Below are 20,604 nucleotides of genomic sequence, written 5' to 3'. Positions count from 1 at the left end.
TGCAAGTAGCTCATCCATGACCAAAACTAAACTCCTCTGAAGTTTGAAATAAATGATCTTGAATTCAGAGCAACATATTAGCCAAATGTGATACAAAGTTAGAAGTATGTAGCTATAACTGCCCATTACAATCCAGAATGTTTTTTCCACTTCACAGCTATCTCAGTAATGATAAGCTTTAGCTGAAAAAACAAATTAACAGAACTGGACAGACTCCTGGATACAAAAGTTCTCTAGCACTGCTGGAGTAATATTAACTGCATTTACCATCTGTGAAAGAATGATAATGCTTGTGTACAGTTCCTCACAGGGATTTTTGCAAGGTTTAATTAATGTTTTAATGTGTTTTGTAGATTAAACATCCAATAAGAGCACAGCTAACTATTCATTAAATTTAGGAAAATTAGTTCCTTAAAACAAAACCAAGAAACCATAATTGCAATATCATTACATAGAAGGAATAAGATTATAAAATTATACATTTAACCCAGTATAATAGTTAAATTGCAACTTCTAATGAAAGCCCCACTGTTTTCCACATTCTTGGTACTTTGGATATTTGAAAGCATCTTTCCCTAAATTTTAAGGCATAATTTAGAAGTCAGGCCTAGTCCTGGATCTTTCCCAAAGCCTAGAATCCTCAACTTTCTTCTCAACAGAAAAAATTATGTTTGTGACAAAATGTGTTCTTGACTTCAGAGTAAGAACATTCTCTCAATTCCTTCTATAAAAAGTACCTATTACCACCAGTGAGGCTGGTAAAAATCAGGTGGGTTGTTTTTTCTGAATAAACCTCTAGAGAAGGGTGGATTTGAAAGAATGATTCTTGGAAACTGAGAAATTCTACATGCCAAGCTGGTATGTAGACACTTGACATCAGACTGTCATGCCATGAACAAGACCTTCCAATCTGCTTGCACCACCCAATACTGCATCTGATCTATTTCACCTTGGTAAACATTGACTGATAGCTGTGTTCTCTGCAGGGTGTACCCGAGGAAAGAATGAGGTTAGTGCCACTTGACATGCTGTGTCCTGCTACTTGGAGCTGGATTTAGCTTTTCACTGACGTTAGAATTACCACTGGGAGAGACATTGAGTCTTCCAGCATTGTAATGGATGACCAACAGAGGATTTCCCCTTCTAATTTTTAATCAGCACATGGCAGCATGAAATCTTGTACTAATGAAGTGTAAACCCATGGCAATTCCTTAACTCTCAGCATAAGGTGAAGATCTTCCAACATATTAATTGGAGCCTGAGCTTTTTCTAATCCTGGTGATATTCTCTGTAGTTCTATTACATCAATTTATGAGGATCACCTTATATTTTCAGTGGCTCAGAGGTCAAAGGTAAGACAAGTGAAAAGACAGGCAGCAAAACTCAGTCTGTCTTTATGTATCTTAGAAATTTATTCATAATTTTTTAGAAACAAACAAAATTTCTGCATTTAAGGTAATTAATTGCTATTACAATTCTTTAAAAATGTTTAAATGCTGCCCCTCCAAAAAGGGATAGATTAAAAGTATTTGAGAGGAGATAAACCATTAATTGCTGAATTTCATTAAGCTAGCAAGCAGAAGAGGCAAGAGAACAATTTCAGAGAGAGAGGTAGAAGATTCAGTAGCCTGGACTTCAAAAAAAACTGCTAAAGAAACTAAGTTTAAAGTTTCCTTTCAGCTCATAACTCCTGTCACACAGGCAGCACAGTGTCCATTTATCACTTGTCAGATTGAGATTCAAGAGAAACAATCCAAAAGCAGATCAGGGTTTAATCACAAAGGAGCCAGCAGCATCACCTTGGAAAGGGGAGATGAAAGAGAGCAATGAAGACTTAAATAAAAGCAAGTCAAGAGGGCTGAAGAGCAGTTACCCAAATATAATTCAAGAAGTTCATATCATGTCCAAACAGAGAAAACAGAAAGGATAATAAATTCTGGCAGGCTTAGTGCAAAGAAAAAAAGAAACAACAAAAACACCAGAAAGACTGGCCCAGGACAAACAACCAGAAAAACATAGGAAAACCACTAATAAATCTTCCCTCAAATATCTCCAGAGACAGATCCCTCTTAGAGGCTTTGCAGAATGAAAGGATCAGCACAGCAGGAGCATGTAAAGACAACAAGGCAATTACTGAGCATCTAAATGACTTATCTGAATTTGTATTCAGTACAGCTTCCCACACTGAAATGCTCTGTGACCATGACCAGCTAGAGGAAACAGGGCACAGAATGCTAGAATGGGACTCAGACTCTGAGCAGAAGTGAACAATCACTTCCCTCAAACTACAGGCAACATCCTCAGTCCCACAGCTGAGTTTGTTGTTGGACTTCATTGTTGCAGGTGAGACCTGCTGACTTATGTCCAGACAGGAACTTTCTGCAGACTTGCTGCAGTGCAGGTGCTCCTAACATCCAGGTAATGACAGTAAAATATTATCAGCCCCCCTCTCCACCCCGAGGATCACAGCCACACCAGCCACCTGCTGGATTTTGTACCACTGATCACAATCTTTTTAAACCAGGAATCTAGCCAGTCTTCTACCCACATCTCACTGCTTTGGCTTTGAAGATACTATGAAAGGTCTTGCTAGAATCAAAGTAAGAAATATTCATTGATTTCCTCTTATCCCCAGCACTATCCATCTGATCAGAGGAGAACACATAGTGTCCACACATAGTGTTTCCAATCACTTTTTGATTCTCCATTCATTTGGACAGTTTCTGGGAGAGCTTGTTCCATAATCTTGATGACAGGCAGAGGAGACTGTGGGTTCCTGGATCATCTTCCTTCTCCTTTCTGAAGACAGCTGTGACATTTTACATTTTTCCAGTCATAGGGAGCATTTCCCAAATGTAATTAATTTTAGAAGATCATTGTCACCAGCATCTCCCTCTGAGTGTGTCACCTCTCACAGCTGGAGAGCTGTGAGATCCTCTGACACTCAAGAAGGATCACCAAAGGATGAGGGATGCAGGGCTGAAGCCCCCAACACACACTGAAAGGATGCAAAGGCATCCAAAGAGTATTTCACTAAATTTGAGAACTTCTCACAGGTACCTCATAGAGACTCTTTTTTTCTATGTGCATGCAAGTGTCAATGTGCTGTATCAAATGTGCCAGGAATGCTGCTCACCTGGATACTCATGCACTACTCCAGATTTGTAAGTTAGGCTTACAAGTTACTGTTGTACTATAGTAAATACTGAACTATATGAATCCTTCACTAAATTGTTTGACTTAAGTGATGGGTTAAGTGAAATGCTGTTAAATTGAAGTGCTGGAAGAGGAAAGGAAATGTGATTGATACTGAGTATTTGTACATCCAAAGGAACTCTCCTTGGAAAACAACACCCTTCTGCTGCATTAATTTCATGGAGAGATTCAGCTCAGAAAAGATTTTCTGCTAGGAAAATGTTTCTGAAGGCAATTCCACAAAGATATTATTTTATATTAAGTAATAGTACTTTTTATTAGCCATCTAAAAATTTTGTGAAAGTCGCATTACTCCTAGCATTACTTTCTAAAGAAAATTAATTTTATCAACCAATTTTAAATTGAAAATATCACTGCCAAATAATTAAAAAACTGCAAAACATTCAGACCTGCTAATTAACTTTTCATCAAAATATTTTTCAGTCATGTAACACACTTAGCATCCAAGACTGCTCCAGTTTAGAAAGAGGAATTTTCTACCTATCAATTTAAAAATAGAGAAGTACCTCTTTGCATTTGGCCACATCATATGCAAGAGAGAGAGAGAGAAATAAAAGGTCACTCAAGCAAGCACTCCCAGTGTTCTTTGCACTATTTGAAAGACTGTTGTTTTCTAAAGTTAAATGTAAATTGTGCATTCCTAATACAGAAGAAATACTTGTCTCAGCTCATTGAACTAAAGCCATTGTTCAATAAGGCTTCACCTATACAAATATACAGTTCACATAACATTGAAGGTCAAAAGAGATGAGATCAATCTGAATTTCAGAGGTTAAATACGTCAAATACTTATTTTTAACTTTTTATGTAGTAATTCTGAATACTAATGCCAAAGCAGATAAGAACACACAACAGATACACTTAAAATATTCCTTGTATTTTCTCCATTCATAACATCTAATGCCCAGAACCTGTTTCAAGACAAGTGGAGTTCTATAATTTATAGAAAAAATAAAAAAACCCACAGAATATTAAGCACAGAAAAAGTGTAACATATGCATACAATGAAAAATATTCATAGAATAATCTACAGACAAAAAACAGTGCTACAAGTAGCACATATAATCTGGGAAAAGCCTGATGGAGTTCTGCTGTGCCATCCTGGATATTTTCTACATAAAAGTATTCATGATTAAGTAGAATTCAATGCACATTACTAATATTCTAATGCTGTGTGTTTCCGTTGCATGTGATTTCTTCTTAAAAAACGTCTCTTAAATTCTAGTTTTCATTTCAAAACAGAATACCTTCTGTTAATTAACATGCAAAACCCCCATTGATAAAAACACTATTAATCAGTGACAATAGGAGAGTGAATATACAATTACTGTAGAGTGCACAGAGCAGCAATGCATCTGAACTTTGTAAAGTCTTTCATGTAGCCTCAGACTACAATTCATGGAATTCCACTAGCTTATATGTGAACTTTCTGAAAGTTTGCTGCTGTCAGCAAGCACCTTTCACCCTTTACAAGCAGGAAGAGCTAATACATCAGTTTATAAATATTAATCTTGATGCTTGTTTTTCTAAAGGACAGTTATCCTCCTGGAGGCAATCTAATGGTGTTTGTAGTAACCCAGGAGACCCAGAGAAATGCAGAACTTACAGAAGTTAGATGAGAAGGTAAACAGAAGCCACATATACACCATTCCTTCTTCATATTCAGTTTAATTCACTTAAATAGATATTATACTATTACAGTCCTGTAGGTCATGAAGACACTGAGAAAGCAAATACCTTCAGAGTTATACAAAACTGAAGTATAAATATGTTTCTGACTTTGGTCCCAGGTGCAACAATGCTGGTTTTATATTTCTTGACCTTAGGAGGCCATTGTGAATTACAAATAGCCCAGGCACTGGCAGCCACCACACCTATAATAAGACAACTTCCTTCAGGGATGGGGAAGACAAGATTGTTTCACCTTTTAGAGGCCAAATAAATCCTGAATTATCACCTGAACAACAAAAGTTCAAAGTTAAAAAAGAAGAGTGAAGGACAGAGCACTAACCAACACCCATTTTGATTTAGATTACACTTTTACTTAGTTACATTTACTATGTTTGAGTGAGGGTTGTGGGTTGACATGGCTGGCAAACAAGCCCCATCCATAAGCAGTTCACTTCCCATGAGACAGGGGAGAAAACTGAAAGTACAAGAGTGAGAAAAGTTATGTGTTAAAATAGCCAGTGAAATCACTCACCAGTTACTGCTGCAGGCAAAACAGGCTCAGTTCAGGGCATTTGAGTTCATTTATTGCCAAATAAAAGCTGAATTTAAATACTGACTTAATTATTGAGAAACAAAAAATTACATGAAAATATTTAGGGAAAAACAACTTTCTCCTCAAAATACCTTTGCCATGCCCTACTTCACTTTCAGGCTCACTTCCCTTAAACACCTTGCTTTACCTCCTCACTCGTCTTTTTCCCTTTTTCATTCCAGTCACCTCTCCTCGCTCATTGCTGCCATAAGTTCCACCCAGTCCCTTCAGCCAGGCAAAGACATGGTGTCAGTGCTTAGTAATTTCTCAGTTCAGTTAAATTAAAATACAAGCAGAAACTTTGAATACAAGCTACTCTTTTTTAGAAAAAGTAAATTTAAACTTCAGATTTATTGTGTATGAGTTCTGAAACTGCCAAACAAATACGATCATTTTTATGAGAATTAAGCTGGCAGCAGATTTTTTTTTCAGGTTTCTCTATTATATAGAACTTCTATTATAAAGGACATACTATCCCAAAAATTCCTTCTACGCTCATTTGTGTAGTTAAAGTTGGAAGTCTAACTTTTTTATTACTCTTAACACTTTCCAAAAAAATTAGGATGTTTCATCACCTAAACAAAATGTAATTTGCATGCAAACAATCCAAGAACTGTTAAGAGTCATGTTTTACACTCTCCTTCATGGAGATAATTCTTCTAATTAGGACACCTTCCTGTACAGAAATAGCTTTAAATAGCATTATTTAAAGAAGTATTCAAAATGTCTTGTCTATGTTTGCTCCCTGCACACACTGATGGATGAAAGTTTGTCAATTTTCTGTTGTGTTTTGTTTGTTTTTTCTTCTCCAGCATTTAGTACAATTTTCAATCCTGTATTTGCCAGAACTGAGTCATTGCTGCTTGCAAAATTTTTAATTCCCCAACTTCTTTTTAGCATCTGGGTCCAAGAATATACTCTGGGCACACTCTAACTACATGTGTGCGCTTACATGTGAAATCTGACCATGGAGAACACGAAGGACCCATGGTGATTTCTGACTGGAAAAATTAAGATAAAGGGCAGCAAATTACAGTTTGCAGTAGCTTTAATTGTCTTGCCTTGAGCACAAGCAATGTTATACAGCCAAGTATAGGTAGATCACTGATTGCTGTTTGTCTTTTGCAGCTCTGGAGTCATGGTTATACAGAAGTCAGGGAGGCTGTCACAGCAAAATATTATTATAATGAGGGATTTTAATTAATCTCATTTAAATTGTGTAAGTATTATAATGGTAAGCAATGGAGAAATTTGATTTTTTTTTTAGACATCATTTGACAGTGATTCTTGGAGAAGGCATTCAGCAAATACACAAGAGCAAAAGCGATTTTTCATCATGTCCAGAGCTGAGTGTGGGCTTTGCATAAAAAAAAATAGCAAGAACCACTTCATATGGCCTTAATGTACTCAAATTCAACATGATTGATGATATTCCATTTTGGGCAGTGATACAATTATTTTTATTAAATCCAGCATTACATTTAAGTGACTTTGTGACAAGAGACACCTTTGGTTCCAATGCTGCAGTCTTAATCATATAAAAATATTACAATAGAAATATTAAAAATTCATAACTTCTTTGAAAATTCTTGAAAGGTTTCTATTTATTTAAGGAAAGATATGTAGTCATAGCATAGCACAGTCAAGCAGATTTCCAGAGTGCAAACAAGTACTATTTTCATGAAGTGGAAAAAATGGCCAGAAAACATACCAGAGAGCAATTATCCTTGCCCACAAGCTTTATTCCCTTGCTGCTTGGTGATTAACAAGGAGTTGCAAAAGCATCAGTCCATTTGCTCCAAAGCCAGTTTATTTGAAGCAGTATAAGTGATTCAGACTATTTTCTCTCTGCTTAACACTGTATGCCTTTAAAACATACTGTGGGTTACTAAAAAGCCACTTCAATTTGCTCTTTAAGCCCTCCCTCCACTCACATTCAGAGGATTGCTTTAGTTATGGCTCACATAGCTTCCCCTTATTTCAGGTTGATTTTTTATGGAGCGACTCAAGCTGTTTGGCAGAACAATCCCTACAGGTCACATCACAAAAATATTGTTCACAGAAGATATAATACACTTTACTGATACAAACCTCAGTAATTCAAAGCATTTTTTTTCCCCTACATTGATACTCTTGCACTAAATAATGTGCCAATACATTTTATGATAAGTGGAGGAATCAGAGCTAGCAGAAGATAACCTACAGTCTGCTTCCTGCAAGATGTTGTATGAAAGAAAAATCCCCCAACAAATTGAAGTAAACTAGAAGGAAAATGGAATGCACCCTCTTTGAAAGTAATTCCATAACCACTCTAACAAAACATCTTCCTCTCTTAGTTGGATTCCAGATGGAAACTGTGGCAGAAATTATCCTCTAATCATTTTATAAATCAGTTATTTCCTGTTTTATCCACCAAAAATTAATTCCGTGTTCTAATTTTGGTGTCAAGATTCTCTTGTGGCACTCATTTACCCCGTTTCTTTACGCCAAGCTTTCAGAAAGTAACTGCCATGAAACCCACTGCTCACTAAGCACCAGTTTAAAAACTAATAGATGGAAATGGGGAAAAAAAAATTAGAGGAAAACAGAGAAAATGTCATTCCCTAATGCCTTGCTCCTTTAGTTTAACTTTGTTTTTTGTAAGTGCCCCATCAGTGACTGCCATTTGCCATTCAAACTTTCCATAAATCATATTTGAACTTCAATATCTACAGCAGAATCAAGGTTATTCAAGCTATATTTTTTCAATGATGTCACTGAAAATCACCCACAACAATAGTTTTACAGTAATTGAGAAACGGGGGTTTTTTTCCCCTATTTGCAAAGCAAGTAATTCCCAGAAAGACCAAAAACTGAATAACTTCACTATCCTTTATGAAGATTATGCTAATACAGCTTTTTTCTTTTCTAACAGTGAATGTCAAGGCTAAAACTATTTTAAAAACAACTGAGAAAGAGTAAGCAAGTATCCTTTTCAAGTTTCTGTAGTCCTGCTCTCCACACACTTTCATTTTAATATATTAAGAATGCAAGAACTGCCTGAGGGTAGGTGATTCTTTTTTCTATTTCCACATTCAATCATTTCAAGCATTACTTTGTGCTCTATTTGGAACCAGTAGAAAATAATACTCACTGTACGGAAAAGAGAAAATTCTTCTCTCAAGATTTTTTTTTTTTTCCTGATCAGATTTCTGTACAGGAAACCCATTACGATGCCCAGAATGTCTTGTCTGCAGGATTAACACAGACACACCGAGATAAGGAAATTAATTTAGGCTTTAGATATGTTGCCTTGTTAAGGAAGAATGTCAACTGAAGATGAAAATCATTACAGAGGGAATTATCTCTCTAAGGGTCTTTATAAAAATTTTTATCTCAAGAACAGTCACGCTAAAGGTTAGGATACGTCTCACAAAGTTGGATTTAGGCAAACAAAATAGCTCAGACTTTCTCAGAGTCAGAGCCAAAAAATATAACCTTAGAAACTCAAAAATTGGATCTTCTATGACTATAGATCCTAAGAAACCACCTCTGAGATCAAATTCTGATCTAGACAGTAATGTTCAATTACATGAATTCAAAATCCCAAAGTTTCACAGGAATTTCTTCCTTTCATTTATTTTCTGTGGGCTTCAACTCAAAGCTGTTTCTCCCACCACCTGGTGGATTAACATGTTTCAGATGACTTTCATATAACAAGAACCAGAAGGAGAAAGTCCAGCATTTTCACTTGGGGCACAATGACTAACATTTCAAATAATAGGGTGTTAGTATACCTGCCTTTAAGCAAGTATAAATCATTATTATAAATCACCTATTCTATTTCAAGTCCAAGATTTTAATCAAATGCCCCCAATTAACATGGTTCAATTCTAGCAAGTAAATATCTTAATCATCCTTCCATTTGTGACCTAAATAAAAATACAGAAGTTTTAAGAGACTTTAATTAGCAATCCCTTTAGCATCTCTTCAAATCAATAACAGACAAATAAGAGTATCTTCACAGCAGGATCTTTAAATAGAGCAAATTCTTTACCTTAACAATACTAAAAAAATAAACAGAATGATATCAAGATACAAAATATGGAAGAGGGCTTATTAATTTTAACCAAAGTTCTCCTCTAGATTTTTTTAGAGTATTCATCTCCAAGTGTAAATCAAGTCTTTAGACAAAATAACTCTATTTTCAAAAGCCTTTTTTTTTTTTTTTTTTTTTTTTTTTTTAGTTATGATATATTTCTACATGTATTACAGTGCTGAAGGATTATGGAACGTTTTTGTAGTAACTGATATTTTAGGTTCAAAAATTTGATCTGGGCCTATTCTTAGTTTGAAGTACACTTTACTTACAATAAGTAGACTAAAACTTCTCTAACAGATAAATCTCCTCACTTCATCTGAAGTTTATTTAAAATCTAATTTTGTTGCCTAGGCAAATACAATGTTTTTACATCTTTTTTAAATTATCATGAGACAAAATATCTAATTAAGATACATGCATTGCAATGCACCGGCAGAAACTCACCAGACTATATGCTGAACATTTACCTAAATAATCCTTTTTCTTCCTTCATGATTTTAATGCTGGCAAAACTCATTTCATTTTCTGTGTTGATGCCTCAGACAAAATAATGCTGTTATAACTGAACTCTTCTCAGTTGTCTTCCATCAGTGATTATTTTGAGCAACCAACTATTACGTACACAGTTCCAAAGGGCTTCATTCATTAAATTACTGAGTTTAAAAAAGCATGCTTAATTCTAGCCTAAAGTGTGGGTTATGAACATATCAAGTCCCAGCATAAAACACACATGAGAAATTTGGCAAAGAAACAACACTAGATTGAACCTTGATTAGCATTTGAACCATAATATTTGAACATTCCTACAGAAGAGATTTATCTAGGGAAGAAATATAATGCTAAAACACAGTATTATTAGTGACAGACAGAAAATTACACACATGGTGGTGTAGTGGCAAAAAAACCTATGTGATTGTCAGAGCAGACCAACTACTGCAATTTGCCAAGGTCCAGAGGCACTGCAATTGTAGAATATTAACACAGAAAAATTATTTTATTTTATCAAGTTCTTCATAACAAACCAAACAAACTTCCACAATAAAACAAAAGAAGGAAAAAAGAGCCACCCCATTAAAATTGAGTAGAGAACTGTAAATTCCCAGGTAGCTGAAAGACCATACACACGGGGGAAATAATCTGCTTAAGCAAGACCAGGAGGCTACTTATAGAATAAGTATTTATATGTAAAGAAAAGAAGTATTTAGAACACTGCTTTTTCTGTTGTGTCTCCATGCTTGGAGGTACAAGGTAGTAGTGTGCTAAATCCAAAGCTTTTGAAAAGCAAAAAATCGTCAAAAAATAGGCTCACAGCACAAACACCTGCGTTCGTTACAGTATCTGTAACACCCAGTCTGCTGCTCCTCACCTTGGAAGAAGCTGGACAGGAGATCTAGCTAAGAAAGGACAGAAGACATTTCAGTATCTTATCCAAAATCCTCTCAGCACCACGTGAAGAACAACAGCTGTTGTCAGCAAGGCTTATCAATGTAAATAACATTGATACAAGCTCAGATATGGTTTTACAGAATACATAGTATTATGTCTGAGTTATGCCATCACTACAAATCCAAGATGAATCTGGCAATTATCTGGAAATATGAGGATACCCATTCTCTGTTCATTGTACTAATACTACCCCCACTTTTATTCACAAAACATTTCATATGTGTCACCACTGTTAGATTCTGCACATATTTTAACACAGCTCTCATTTCTACGCATTTATACTTAGCTAACCATCACTGAACTACTTACAATAGCAGCTGAAAAACAAGGTTACTACAGACCTCTTAATAATTCCAAGTTCAGTGCTTCAAATTATATTATAAACTGCACACCCTCCATAATAGATGGTCTTACAATTTCTTTTGTAGCATATGTGCCCTGCTTTAAAGTAAATCACACCAATTTTAGATTTTCCCACTGATAAGATGAAGGGCCTATTTTGTCCTTGAGTCTCTTAATGCAGCACCCTTCAAGCCCTTTATTTCCATGGAAATCTGTAAAAGTTACTGATTATTGAGTCATCTCTTGTTAACTCAATTGCTCACAGGTCAAAGAAACAGTAATGAATCTACTCGCAAATATGGAAGATAACGTGGGGTTAGATGGTATCTAGTGAATTTACTACTTTTGTTGACTATTTCTATTTGCTTAAGACTGCAAAGAAAAAGCAGAACTTTCACCTTAACAGGGGGTAAAGAAGAAATGCAGTTTAATCTTGAGGGCAAATATTTGTCAAAAGAAAGTGCAGAGTAAAATATTACAACAATAATACAGATCAAACTAGCAAACATCTGGAAAATATATGTATTAGAGGTTCACTCATATAAAAGTTCACCCTTTTCCACTGTTAGCTTTGAAGGTATTTCCACAGACTTGCTCTCATCCTGCAGTTCATATCTGTGCTACAAACTAAAGACAAAGCTCCTGATGTGACTTGATGGCATGTCCAGAACTAGAGCTGAAATTTCTGCTGACAAACAATAGTTCAAGGATTGTGATGTCGGTGCTGCACTCTTAATTGTGAATCCTGTAGACTTTCCTCTTATTTAACCAAAACCATTCCTGTCCTTGAGAACCAAAAGGAGCCTTAAGAAAACAGTATGTTTTAATTTTATTTTTTAACCATTGTAAGATTTTTGTCCAACTGAAATCATCATTTCTAGGCTTGAGACAGCTTTTTTTTTTCTTAACTATTCTCAAATGAAAAAAAAAAAAAAAAAATCACTCCCCACCTTAACACTGTACTGGGCAAAACATGGCTAAATTTTAGGGCACAATAGAAAAAAAAAACCCCAAACTTCTCATAATCCCTTGGAATAAGACACATCAGCAAGTGCATTAAAACGAACTGAAAACCAGTATTACAACTGTATATAATTAATGAGCAAAGACATGGTTAACAACATCACGAATTAGAGTGCTGAGATGTTTTTTCCCCCCTCTTCTTTGTGCTCAAAATGGCAGAATCCATTACTGTTGAGATGGAGAAATACAGGAAGTTAAGATCAAACAAAAAAAGTTATCAAATTAAATACTGTCCGAGTCTCATTATCACTTAAAAATGGTGCCAAAAACTCATGTCATCAGTGCAAATTAAGGAAAAATATGGAAAATATGATTGAGATTGATTAAATGAGCTTTGGGGGTTTTTTTTGTTTTTTTAATCAGGCTACACAAGTTATAAGAAACCGGATAATTACCTAAAAAGGACAGCAGAAATTATATAACTTCATAGCCTATTTATTGTCGGGCTAGCACAAACAAGCACAAGGCCCAGGAAAGTGACAGCAGTGAAAAGTTCATTAAACCAAGAACCAGATGTTCACTGCTGGAAGGAAGCACACAAACACTTCTGCTGCTCCCACATCAGCACTCAGTCGCTGTAAGGGGAACGAGGACAGCTCAGATCTACTCCTAGATTCAGTTTCTGAGAGATCACTCTCTATTTTTCCTCAAAAGATCCTTCTGCTCCAATGTGGCACAAGTATTTTATGCCAAAATAAAACATAAACACCATTATACATGTAACTGTTATGTGTTGCTGACCACAACACATGTAGCTCTGTTTGCTTGTCCTGTTCCTTACTTGGTTAAAATTGTTAAAGATGTTCCAGAAAAAGTGAACACACAAGGAACATAACCTTTAGTAGATTTTCTGAAATTTGTTTGTGAAGACCTGAATCACGTTCCTCCACAAATTCAGTACAAATTTACAAAAGAAGATTTACAAAGAACCATTTAACTACCTAAAAATGTAAGCCCAGGTTGTTAGACGTTCTTAAAAGATGAAGACTAATCTTAACAGCTTGATCAATCATTTAAGTTTTAACACATATAAGCTGAAGTTACAGATAACATCACCCTTTGAATTAAATTGCTTAAGATATTTTAAGATTTTTGCCAAAATTGTCTTAAGTCAGCTCATACCAGCAAAGATGGCAAATATCTTCATCACTAATTGATGCTGAGACATAACAATAGCTTAAAATAATGAGTGTGAAACACAGAGTTAATAATTTGGAAAAGTGTTCCAAGGTTATATTATTTATACCTAAAATACTCTAAATTCTAGAGAACAAAGAATAACAACCTGAACTATTTATGTTGAAAACAATCAGCCAAATTTTTTTCTAAAGTGGACAAGTCAAACTTACATCCAGAGAACCACAGTTACCAGAAAAGAGTGACAAATCAATCAGAAATTTTCCTTGGTTTTATCAAAACTAGTGGTTTTATTTTTAATAATAATAATAATAATAATAATAAAGAGAAAATAAAATAGCATTAAAAAAATACATGACTGTATTAGAAGTTTTACATATGCTAACTCTGCCATTCAAATCTGACCAGAAATCAATATATAAACAATCTGTTTTGGGCAACTAATATTTGGCAACAAATACTAGTTTTGAGCAAGCAAAGCCAAAAATAGCTACTTATTATTTGAAAAGATCACAGAGAGCATTATCAAGATTTAAAATATCTCACCTGCATAATCACGAATGCCTTATGACAGGAGATCATTAGGAATTACATTGGGATACATTGGCCTAAAAAATTTGATTTGCAAACACATTTTTTTTTCTTTTGACTCTTCCCCACTAATGTATAGGTCTTTGACAATGTTTTTCTAAATAAAACTTTTTAACATCTACTAATTTCCTCTACCTGATCTTGTGTTTTTCCCTCTTGTTATCTCTCATACTCTACAGTATGAAAACACTACAGTAATGAACACTAGACAGACATTTAAACCTCCTTACATTACACTCACTGACAGGATTCAATCAAGAAGACCACAAATATGTTGAGTTGGAAGGGGCACAAAGAGATCACTGAACCCAAGTACTTGTCCCTTGAAGGACTTCCTAAACCCTGATCAAAAAAAGTACCCTTAGTAGCCAGTATAAGTAAGGACAATAGTTGGAATGATCATCTCTGCATGAAACCCAAAACAATCCAGATACAAAAACTTTAACTTACACAACATAGTTTTTACAAGAAATACCTAGATGTAAATTATCTTCACCACTTTGATGACTGAAATGGAGAGCGAATTCTGAAAAATGTTTTAAAAGCTGCTCACGGGATAGACTTGAAACATCAACAACCTTAGTAATAAACTGACTTTTTCTCATGGGACAGACTTTAAATATCAGCAACCTCAAAAACAAGCAAACTTCATATATAACCTAGAAAACCAGTTTGGCTGAGTGCAAATATTTACTTTTCAAAATCTGATTGCTAAGATAGACTCCCTAGAGTCATCTGTTTCAACATGTACCAATCAGTAATTTCAGAATTCAAATAATCCCAAACCCTTTCTTTTTTGACTACTACATTGGGTGCAAAAAAGTAGGCCTTTACTGAATAGTGGCTTCCTTTCGACTTAATATCTTCAAAATTGAGACAGCAGACATTTAATGAACCATGCTAAATTTTAAAGTGTTCACAAATTACACATGTGCTGTTTTGACAGGTATTAAATTACATGAAAATAATGGTTTACCACTGCATACTCCCTTTTATTGTAAACATTAGCATTTTGCAGCCAGAGGAGACAGTGTTGTTACACAATATGGTGCTAGGAGATATTTCAGTACCTAATTAGGAGACTTGATAAATACACAATATAAAATTACAGAAAGAATATTCTAGAACCTTCAAAAAAGATTTCTCCCCTGCATGCGCACCAGAAATCCTGGGTTTCAATCTAGAAATAAATTTACTGTCATGAACAAACCCGTTTTAGTTCCTCACGTTCATGTTTTCAGACAGGTAAAAAAAAAATGTACTTTTCCTTTAGAAATGCTTACAGAGGGAAAAAATAAATAGGTGGCTAGAATTGTGATTTACACTGAATAGCAAATAATTACAGCAGACATTTGGAAAAACACCAATGTTTAAGAATTTTTCAGTTGTTGGCTAAACAACTGCAAGTATCTTTGCCAAAACCAGAATAAAATGTCTAATCAGAAGTGACTCTCGCATAGAGAAAATAACCTATTCGCTAATCTATTTTAAGAAGAAAGTTTAACCAATTATAGAAAACACTGTGACTACATTGATTCAGTCGCATGATTCGGTTTTCAATTCCAATCTCATTCAGAGTTTACAAGCTCAATCCCATGCTTTAGCAAGTAGAAAACAACTTCTTCCTCCAGTGGCTCACCAAAACTGAGTTCTAGAAATTAAAGAGTGTCCTAGGCAAGAAATGCTGCGCCATCCAACTACTTATATTTTCAATATTTCTCCTGGGAAATATATGGGTTACAAGGTTATTACTCAACAATTTAGACATATCCAACTATATTTAAACATTTAGGGACTCAATGTTATCTTTAAATTTATTTTTGCATATTCTTAAATATTAGTTCTTCCCATTAAAAACTCACCATGAGTGAGTCACTGAGAACAGCACAAACGTATAGAAAAGTTCATTTATAAGTGGCTTAATAGGAAATTTCATGAAAATACAGTAAAGTTATCATTGTATGGAAAAAACCCCTGTGTGTATGCACATACACGTAAAATACAACAGCCAGTCCAATTGCCTTGGAGTAAAGAATGTTTCAGGAATATCCTCTGAGGGAAAATTACTGGTTTCTCAGCAATGCAGAAACTATGTCAGAGAATATATAGAAATGTATGAAAATCAAGTGAACACGTGAAAAACAAGGAACCTTTCAAACATGACTGCCTAAGGATGTATAAAAGATAGTCAAGGTAAAATAGGTATTATGGCTAAGATTAAACGGCAGAGATAATGAGACATGTCATCCTGATAAAATTTCAATATACAGAGGAATGTAAGTCATATTTAAAAATATGAGTGCCTAGAGTTTGAATACCTGTTTTGGATATACATTAAAAGGTAATTTGAACTCCAGATCTCTCTACAAGATATAAAAGCTGCAGATGCTCTAAATCTCCAAAACAGAAATCAGCTTTCTGAGATGACTCCAATTCAGTGAATGCACATTAAAACCCTGGTCCCAAAGCTAAAAAAAAAAATTCCTTCAGAGCATGTACATATGGGCAGCTTTATGCTGTTTCAACAGAGCACAAAGGTAGCACTAAAAGTAAAGGATTTTGCTGCAATTTATAATTTATCTCACAAAATGTTAAATTCTTGGGCCAAAAAAAAAAAATCAAATTAATTTATCATCAAATGCACAGCAAAACAGTTTTTCCACTTAAAGAAAAAGAAAACAAAACAAAAACCAAACAACATAATTTCTACTAACCTTCAGGATCAAGGAGTTTCTCTATTCCCAGGTGTTTCCTGGCTATGTTGAATGCGTGGTCTAATCGTTGTACAGGTGACTGCTGAGAAACAACAGCGTTCCAATCAAATAGGTCTGGTCTAAAGCAAAAAAAAAAAAGAGGAAGAAAAAAATTCTTATTTTTTAGTCTCACATTTACTCATTTCAAGAGCTAAGCATGAACACAATTTTCATAATGAAAGGTCGTGTTAATTGGCCCTGGACTAATGAAGCTCAGTGTCTAATGGGTTTGCATTTTATTCATATCCATCTCCACCACAATCACGTTGTTCACATTTCCACCAAGTCCCAACTACCTATAACCTCATATCCCTGAAGCACTGCTGCTCTCCCCCACAGCACATTGGCTCCTTCATTCCAGTCCCAAGTAGTGCTTGAGTGGGAAAGATCAGGTGCTGTGGCCATGCAATCAGAACTGGCACGTGGCAGGAAAGAACTGCTGAGGACATCTGGGGGCCTCCCTCCTCTCCCCAGCCACCAGTCTTTCACTTCAATTAATATTTCTAAGAGTGCATTTGCTTCTGAGATTGTCAGCTCACTGTTATATCAGATTGAAATCGGTCAACAAGTTAAAAATTTCATAGAATCATAGAAACATTTGGGTTGGGAAACACCTGTAAGAACAGAGTTCAGCTCTTACCCTAACATTGCCAAGTCATGATTTACATGCTCTTACAGGAAAAGACAGAATGACCAAAACTGAATTATAGCTCAGATGCCCAGTCTGGGACCTTGTATTAGTAGCTGCACTATTTGCAGTATAAATAATGTTAGTACTGCACAATCTTCAGCTTTTCATCTGAGAGTTATCTGTTAGGAAATCAGAATTTGTTATCAGGCCCTCTGGAGAAATAAAGTTTAATCAAATACCCTGTAATTACTGTGCATGTAATATGAAGAAAAACAACTATGCTATTTGTGACTTCAATACAGTGTTCTAAATCAGAGGGCATTTAAATGTATAATTTCAACTACAGATAAATCAAGCACATTTATACATTTTAAATTTTGAAATTAATGACAGATTTACTCAGATTTTTATTAATCTTAGAAGTGAATTTTAAATAGTCTCCTAAGTTATAATAAATGGAGAAGATGTTCACTACATCATATAGTAAAAATGTCAAGAGAGTAAAGAAAAAAATGGCCTTTAACTAGCAGTTATTCTCCAGTTATGTACCTTTGCTATTCTTTTTTTTTTTTCTGAGAGGGGAGTGATTTACATAGGAACAACTAAGTTATTCCAAGTTATTTTGCTCCCCACTGCAAGATGCTTAAATTTTAGAGTTTTCTCCTTCCCACATGCAGAATAACTCCAAAATATTAATTAATGTTAATTTAATATTAAATCTAGCTTGGGACAGGATGGAGAAGGAAGAGGAAACTTAGGCAATAATCTCTGGGTTTACTCATGGATGGATTAAGTCTATGATCCCAGACTGGTTTGTGTACTAAAACACAGGCATGCTAAATACACACTATGTATACATAATTAGTAAAAAATATTTTTGGTCATTCTCTTTTAACACAGGATGGAGTTATCATTGTTCATAGCAGTCTACATGACACTGTGCTTTCAATTTACAGATAAACAGTACTCAGAGCAAACCAGGTATTACCAAAATGTGCTTACACAAAATCAAACCCTCTCTTTCTCTTCACTATACCTTCCCCAAAACAGTGGGGGACAGATGGTCAGAAAACTGGGAGGAGACATAACCAGGACAGGTGACCCAAACCAGTAAAAGGAACACCCCATGCCACATAACTTGCCCAGCCATAAATACCCAGGTAAAGGAAGGGAAAGAGGTTGGGAGGGGTGTTTGTCTGGGGAGGTGTCTCCTGCTTGAAGAGTGGCTGGGCATCTGTTACTGCCTTTGCATCACTTATTTTTCTATTCCCCTTTCCTCCATGTATTTAAAAGAGTCTCTATTTTGACTCAAGAGTTTTCCTGCTTTCATGTTTCCTATTCTCTTCCCTGTCCTATTCTCTTCCCTGTCCTGAGGGAAGAGGGGGTGAAGCAAGTGGCTGTTGGGTGCTCAGCTGCTGACTGGGTAAAGCCACCACTCCACTTTATTCTGCAAGCACATGGATATGTCTCAAATCCTTATTCTCTCCAAATTTAACGTTAGGCATAGGATGCACAAGCTCATACAACATATTTAGAGAACACTATAGTAACCACAAAGCTGTCGATTATGACTGTCTTAAAAAGCTTGGCAAGGATGTGTTGCATGAATACTACATAGACTAGAGTGTAAAAAAAATACTTGGTGAGAAAAGCCTTTAGGACAAAGGGAGGAAAGAATCGTATCCAAAACATCACCTCCCTCTACTTTTTTTTCCTTTTTTTTTCTCTCTCTTAATTTGGCCTAAAGTTCCAGACACACCTGCAATGCTCAGAGAAGCACATTATCTTCACATAACCATTTCTTGTTTGGTGATACGATATTTTATATACAGGAACATACTTTTAATCAGTCAGAACTCCACTGGGCAAGAACATGAATATTTACAATTGCTCCTTGAGGAATGTCACAATATTGTCTTATCCCTCCTGAGAAAACCTCTGTCATCATTAATAATATCTTAGTCAATTTCATCAAACTTTTCACTATAATCCAGGAGGGTATTTTCAAGTTAACCCACCAAGATAGTCTTGAATTATTTCCATGGCATCATCTGTAGAGGTAGGACTCTCAATATAAGAACCACAGAGTTTTTGTTAGTTTGTTTTGGGGGATTTTTTTTCTCTTTTAAAAACCAAACACTCCAGCACTCACAAGAGTTTCAAACAACATCACATCTTAACACCTGGGTTGAATTTGCATGCTGCCTGTGTAGAGGACATGCAGGATCTCTTTCCACTCATTACAGATGGCAAAAATTTGAACCCTCTATAACACAGCCAGAAGAGAATTGGTAAGCTTTTATATGTCACTGTCAGATTTCTTATCAATTTTCTTAGTACTGTACATAAAGCAGTCAGCACAGATTCCAAGACAACTTACAAGCATATGGCCACCTACTGCAAGTCAGCTCTGATAAGCACCAATTTAATTAAAATAAAAATAAATTCAAAAAGGTCTCTCTACTCCCAACAGAAATGTAACTTTCCAGATTTTCCCCTTGTTGAAAGATTATGTTGCTATACACATTTCAGCAGCTCTGTCACTAGAATAACAGTGTCATAATGTCAGCTTGAAGCATCAGTTTCTCAGTGCTGTGTCAGGATGCTTCACTGGGTGTATTTATGTGGCAATACGGCCAAGTCTAATTATGAGAAATATTATAGCCTAGAAGATTAATAATTGTGGTAAGTGGGAAAAAGGTTTTGAAAATCCCTGAAACAACATTGAAACTGATTTTCAAATCACAATTCTTATTAGCTTTCTAAGGAGTTTTATATATAGGCATGAGAAGGTATGTAATAGTAAAGGAAAGAAATTAAATGCAATACTGATCCTCTGCCTTCATTTGTCCTCTCCATAATGTTAAAATAATAGCAAGGGAGATGAAATAACAATAAATAAACAAATAAATAAATAAGGGGAATTTTTCAAAACATATTTCCAAGAAAAATAAAGTAAAAAAGAGACTCCCTGCATCCCCTCTGGCTCCCAGTCATATGAACTTACAACGGAACAAGTTTAGCCAGAGAGAGAAAATTTAATCTGGAGTATACTATTAACAAACAAATGGTGACAGACCTCTAGGTAGAAATTAAAGTCCTGGATAAGCCAAGCCACAGT

The 20,604-nt window shown here is 35.3% G+C and overlaps 1 protein-coding gene across 10 annotated transcripts in view; it reads right to left on the bottom strand.

Moving 5' to 3' along the window:
- Window positions 1-20,604, bottom strand: part of DMD (dystrophin) — a gene marked incomplete at its 5' end in the record, with an annotated part of 1,168,120 nt that overhangs the window by 756,711 nt on the left and 390,805 nt on the right. For all 10 annotated transcript variants that reach the window (XM_083855614.1, XM_083855615.1, XM_083855618.1 and 7 more), the window contains one exon: window positions 16,814-16,932. In XM_083855614.1, coding sequence (XP_083711740.1) covers window positions 16,814-16,932 — 119 coding nt within the window. The remainder of the gene's footprint in view (window positions 1-16,813; window positions 16,933-20,604) is intronic.

The sequence above is a fragment of the Zosterops lateralis genome, assembly GCF_965231275.1.
Source record: "Zosterops lateralis genome assembly, chromosome: 2".
Classification (NCBI taxonomy): Eukaryota; Metazoa; Chordata; class Aves; order Passeriformes; family Zosteropidae; genus Zosterops; species Zosterops lateralis.
Note: the sequence above shows the minus strand (reverse complement) of the source record. Positions and strands in the feature narration are given on the sequence as shown.